The following is a 5,359-nucleotide window of genomic DNA, read 5'->3' as shown; positions in this document are numbered from 1 at the left end:
CGGCAAATTCCAGCTGGTTCCTGGGCACGTGGCTGTGGATGGGCCGGGAAGGATCCAGGCAGGGTCTGGGCAGGATCTGGGGAAAATCCAGACGGAGTTTGGGCAGGATGTGGGAAAGATCCAGGCAGGATCTGGGCAGGGTTCGGGAAAGGAAGTCCCGGGCAGGGTTTGGGGCAGGCTCAGCCCAGGTGGCCACCAGCGGTGCAGGGCTGTCCCCACACAGGTGTCCCCACACAGGTGTCCCCACACAGGTGTCCCCTGGCAGTGACACAGGCGGGGACACAGCCCCGGTCCCTGCACAGCCAGCCCCACACGGCCCTGGATCCCGGGATAATCCCTCAGTCACACTAGAAATCCCGGGATAACCTCATCCAGCTGCACCCACTGGGATAACCACATCCAGCTGGGGTAACCCCTAAATCCCGGGATAACCCGTCCAGCTGGGGTAACCCCATCCAACTGCTCCCCTAAATCTTGGGATAACCTTATCCAACTGCTCCCCTGAATTCCAGGATAACCACATCCAGCTGTACCCCTGGATTCTGGGATAAACCCATGGAGCTGCACACCTAAATCCCAGGATAACCTCATCCAGATGGGATAACCCATAAATCCCGGGATAACCCATCCAGCTTCACCCCTAAATCCCAGGATAACCCCATCCAGCTGGGAAACCCCTAAATCCCGGGATAACCCATCCAGCCACATTCATAAATCCCGGGATAACCCCATCCAGCCACACCCCTAAAAGCCGAGATAACCACATCCAGCTGGCATAAACTAGAAATTCTGGGATGACCCCATCCATTTGCTCCCCTAAATCCCGGCTGGATTTTTTTTTTTTCCCCCATGGAATGTTCTGGGACATTCCCAAAGCTGCCGGAGCTCCAGGTGGGATTTTAGGATTCTGCTCCTCTCAGGAACTTCCAGCTCAGGAATTCTGAAATCCCGGGATTTTAACCCAAAAAGGGCAGGTGGGACCCGGCCCAGACATGGATTTGCTGCCACCTAGAGCGGAGCTGGAACCTTGGAAAATTCAAGGAATTCCGGGCAGGAACAACCCTCCCAGCATGGGATGCAAAAGGATTTGGGAATTCTGGCTGCCACCAAAACAAAAAAAACAAAAAAACCCAAACCAAACAAAACAAAACAAAACAAAAAAAACCCAAAAAAACAAAACAAAAAAAAACCAACCAAAAACTAATAGAAAAAAACACACACACAAAAACCCTCAAAAAATTGCACTCAGAAAAAATTACACTCAAAAAAAATTACACTCAGAAAAAATAAATTCAAAAAAATTACGCTCAAAAAAATACACTCAGAAAAAATTACATTGAAAAAATCACGCTGAAAAAATTACAATCAAAAAATTACATTAAAAGTTATACTAAAAAAATGCACTCAAAAAATTAGGCTCACAAAATCGACTCAAAAAAAATCACTCAGGAAGAAACACACTCCAAAAATTGTACTTAGAAAAAAAATCACACTCAAAAAATCTACACTAAAAAAACTTACACTCAAAAGAAAGATTAAAGAAATAAAACAAAACTTTCTCCAAATCGCTGCAATAGAAATCGAAAGTTCCAACAACAAGCACAAACATCCCCAAATAATAATTCTGAAAAATCACCATGAAACACCAACAGGAACACAAGAATTTTTTTTAAAAACCCCGACCAGGAACACTAGAAATTAAAAAGAAAAAGCATCAAACATTACCAGGAAAACAAGAAATAAAAAATAAAATAAACCACAAAAAAACCCGCGAGCACACACACACAAAAACCCAGGAACCCAAGAAATTAATAATAATAATAATAAAACACCACTAGGAACACAAGAAATTTTTAAAAAACCCAAACAAACAAACAAACATATAAAGCGTCACCAGGAACACACAAAAATTTTAAAGACGATCGGAAATTATCGCCAGGAACACAAGAAATTTAAAAACAAAACACCATCAGGGACACAAGAAATCCAGCACAGGCACAGAGAAACTGTGGGATATCCCAAATCCCGGTGTGTCCCCGGTGTCTCCCCCTCCTCCTGCCATCCCCAGAGTGTCCCCTGTGTCCCCCCCGGTGCCACTCCCGGTGCCACCCCCGGCTCCGCCCCGAGGCGCAGATGGAGCGCAGCAGGCACTGTCTGTGAGATTTCTGTGGGAAACCATGTCAGGAACAGGCTCGGGGACATCCCGGAGCCATCTGTCACCCGTCACCTGCAGCCATCTGTCACCTGTAGCCTGCCCAGAACCGCCCCCGGGCCCGGAGAGATCCGTGGGGAGGGGTGGATTTCGGATCAGCCCCAAAGGGGCACAAATCTTTGGGATCAGGGAGAGGAGGTGACAATGGGGCTGTCCCTGAGGGGACACACATGCCCCGTGTCCCCCGCCCCTCCATGGCTGCTGTTCCCCGATCCGATCCCTCCCCGCTGCTGGGAACGCCCCGAATTCCCAAATTCCCAAACTCCCGGGGAGCTGCAGCCGCCCCATGCCTGGCTCTGCCCGTGGCACGGGTCACACCGCGCCGTCGCTAAGTCCCTCCCGGCCCGAGCATTCCAAGGTTCCAGCAGCGTGTGCCGCCCCTCTGTGACATCAGCCCGGGCTGGTGGCACCGCGGGCACCGCCAGGGCCGTGGGCACCAGAGGTGACACCTCTGCTCTGCCTCTGCCACCCGCGCTGGCACCGATGGCTTTGCTGTGGCTGCTGCTCCTGCTGGCCCTGGCCGGGCCCGTGGGGGGCACCTGGGACAGCTGCAGGTCAGTGTCCCCAGGGGGCTCGGGGACACTCGGGGCTGCCCTGGCACAGCCTGGGCACACAGGAGACCCTCGGGGGTCCCTGTCCCTGCTGTCCCCGAGCAGGGCACTGATGGCTTTGTGCTTCCAGAGGCACCTGCGGGCTCCGGCCCATGGCCTTCGACCACAGCTCAGTGGTTCCCGAATATTCCCAGGACGGCGACTACGAACCTCTGAGTTCCTCCGAGGGCACCTCGCAGAGCACGGGTGGCACCGGGGTGCACCCGGGGGCCTGGCCCGGTGTCATCAGCATCCAGGCCACCCTGGAGAACGGCACGTGGCACATGTGCTCCGGGGCACTCATCGACCCGCAGTGGGTGGTGACGGTGGCACAGTGCTTCAGAGGGGCTGGGTAAGGAGTAGAAGGGACAGGAACGTCCCCAGGGCAGGGTTAGGGGTGTCCCCACAGCTGGGTCAGGGATGGCACCACAGCACTGGGACATCCCCAGTGCGGGAAGCGAATTGTGCCTCTGCATCTCGTGCCTCTGCTCCCTCAATCCTTTCTCCCTCTCCTGTTCCCCAGGGACATCTCCAGGTGGGAAGTGGTGATCGGGGCCACGGATCTGAGCCAGCCGGGCCCCGAGGCCGAGCTGCGCCACATCCAGACCCTCCAGGTTCACAAATATTACAACCCCTCCACGGCGAGGAACAACATCGCCCTTGTGCAGCTTGACCAGCCCGTGGAGTGCAGCGACTACATCCAGCTGGGCTGTGTGCCCGACAGCTCCCTGGCGGTGGCCGAGCTGAAAACCTGCTACATCGCGGGCTGGAGAGCCAGCCCGGAGAGCGGTGAGTGCCCGCCCGGGGCCCGGGGCCCAGCCCGGCTCCGGGCACACGGCCGCGCCGGCCCCGAGCACAGCCGGGCCTGGGCCGCGGCCCCGGGCAGGGACACGGCGGGACAGGGGCTGTGCCCGGCCCCGGCCCGGGGGCTCGGCCCCGCGGGGCTCCCGAGGGCTGTGCCGGCTGCTCAGGGCCCGCTGTGCCCGCAGCTCCCGGCCCGCGCCTGGTGCTGCAGGAGGCCAAGGTGCGGCTCATCGACGTCCAGCTCTGCAACAGCAGCCGCTGGTACGGGGGGGCCGTGCACCCCCAGGAGCTGTGCGCGGGGTACCCGCGGGGCGGCATCGACACCTGCCAGGTACCTGCGGGGCTGGGCACGGGGCCTGGGGGCACAGGGAGCCCTGAGCCCGCACACGGCCCCGGGGGATCCCCTCAGAGCCCACAGCCCGCACACGGCCCCGGGGGATCCCCTCAGAGCCCGCACACGGCCCCGGGGGATCCCCTCAGAGCCCACAGCCCGCACACGGCCCCGGGGGATCCCCTCAGAGCCCACAGCCCGCACACGGCCCCGGGGGATCCCCTCAGAGCCCACAGCCCGCACACGGCCCCGGGGGATCCCCTCAGAGCCCACAGCCCGCACACGGCCCCGGGGGATCCCCTCAGAGCCCACAGCCCGCACACGGCCCCGGGGGATCCCCTCAGAGCCCACAGCCCGCACACGGCCCCGGGGGATCCCCTCAGAGCCCGCACACGGCCCCGGGGGATCCCCTCAGAGCCCACAGCCCGCACACGGCCCCGGGGGATCCCCTCAGAGCCCACAGCCCGCACACGGCCCCGGGGGATCCCCTCAGAGCCCTGAGCCCGCACACGGCCCCGGGGGATCCCCTCAGAGCCCACAGCCCGCACACGGCCCCGGGGGATCCCCTCAGAGCCCACAGGGACCCCACAGCCCCACACAGAGCCCAGCCCCGGCCGGGCCTGGCCCGGTGCCCTCACAGCCCCGGGGCCTCACCACTGACGGGTGTCCCTTCCCCATCCCTGTGTCCCTGCCCGGTGTCCCCTTGTCCCCAAGCCTGGCACTGTGCCCACTGAGCCCCCCCAGTGCCCCTGCAGCCCCAAGTGTGGATATCCTGGAATATCCCTTCCCTGCCCATCCCTGGCCCCCCGTGCAGAGCCCACCCTGAACAAGCCCCATCCTGCTGCTGGTCTGGATCCTCCAGCCCCAGAGCGGAGCCTTTCCATGAGAATCCAGCCAGGAATGCAGCCCTGGAGGGGTTGGCACGGGAAGGGCCAGGCTGGCAGCGGCCCCTGACCCCTCTCTCCTGGCGCAGGGGGACAGCGGCGGTCCCCTGGTCTGCAAGGACAACGCTGGTGACTACTTCTGGCTCGTGGGACTGACCAGCTGGGGCAAGGGCTGTGCCGGGGCCAAGAGACCCGGGGTCTTCACCTCCATCCAGCACTTCCACACCTGGATCCAGGTCCAGATGGGGCTGCTCCCACCAGAAGCTGATGTTCCTCCACCAGAGCCTTTTCCAGCCCCGGCTCCGGAGCCGGAGGCAGAGTCGGACTCGGACACGAGCGATCTGGAGGAATCCAGCGCTGGGGACTCAGAGGACTACACGGTCATTTCGTACCGACATCGGATCCTGGGTCAATTCCTGAAGCTGCTGCTGGAGCTGCTGCAGTTCCTGAAGGGAGAGGAAGCCTGAGCAGCGGGATGAGCTGATCCACTTCTGGCAACCATTCCCTGCTTGGGGCCGTGGCTGTGGGGCCAGAGGCA

General features: G+C 60.0%; 1 protein-coding gene across 1 annotated transcript; it reads left to right on the top strand.

The window, feature by feature from the left end:
• Window positions 1–2,677: 2,677 nt before the first annotated feature.
• On the top strand, window positions 2,678–5,359 carry LOC136362001 (acrosin-like). Its single transcript, XM_066320274.1, has 5 exons — window positions 2,678–2,766; window positions 2,894–3,154; window positions 3,326–3,591; window positions 3,792–3,937; window positions 4,911–5,359. The coding sequence occupies exons 1-5, from the start codon at window positions 2,696–2,698 to the stop codon at window positions 5,286–5,288; spliced, it is 1,122 nt and encodes a 373-aa protein (XP_066176371.1). The 5' UTR covers window positions 2,678–2,695; the 3' UTR covers window positions 5,289–5,359.

This window comes from Sylvia atricapilla, chromosome 5 (genome assembly GCF_009819655.1).
Source record: "Sylvia atricapilla isolate bSylAtr1 chromosome 5, bSylAtr1.pri, whole genome shotgun sequence".
Lineage (NCBI taxonomy): Eukaryota > Metazoa > Chordata > Aves > Passeriformes > Sylviidae > Sylvia > Sylvia atricapilla.
Note: the sequence above shows the minus strand (reverse complement) of the source record. Positions and strands in the feature narration are given on the sequence as shown.

What these genes read in the sequence shown, in the direction of transcription:
- LOC136362001 (XM_066320274.1), top strand. Translation starts at nt 2,696, where the DNA reads ATGGCTTTGCTGTGGCTGCTGCTCCTGCTGGCCCTGGCCGGGCCCGTG. An exon ending in GAGAGCCAGCCCGGAGAGCG is followed by an intron (nt 3,592 to 3,791) that starts GTGAGTGCCCGC and finishes CTGTGCCCGCAG; the next exon opens with CTCCCGGCCCGCGCCTGGTG. An exon ending in GCGGCATCGACACCTGCCAG is followed by an intron (nt 3,938 to 4,910) that starts GTACCTGCGGGG and finishes CTCCTGGCGCAG; the next exon opens with GGGGACAGCGGCGGTCCCCT.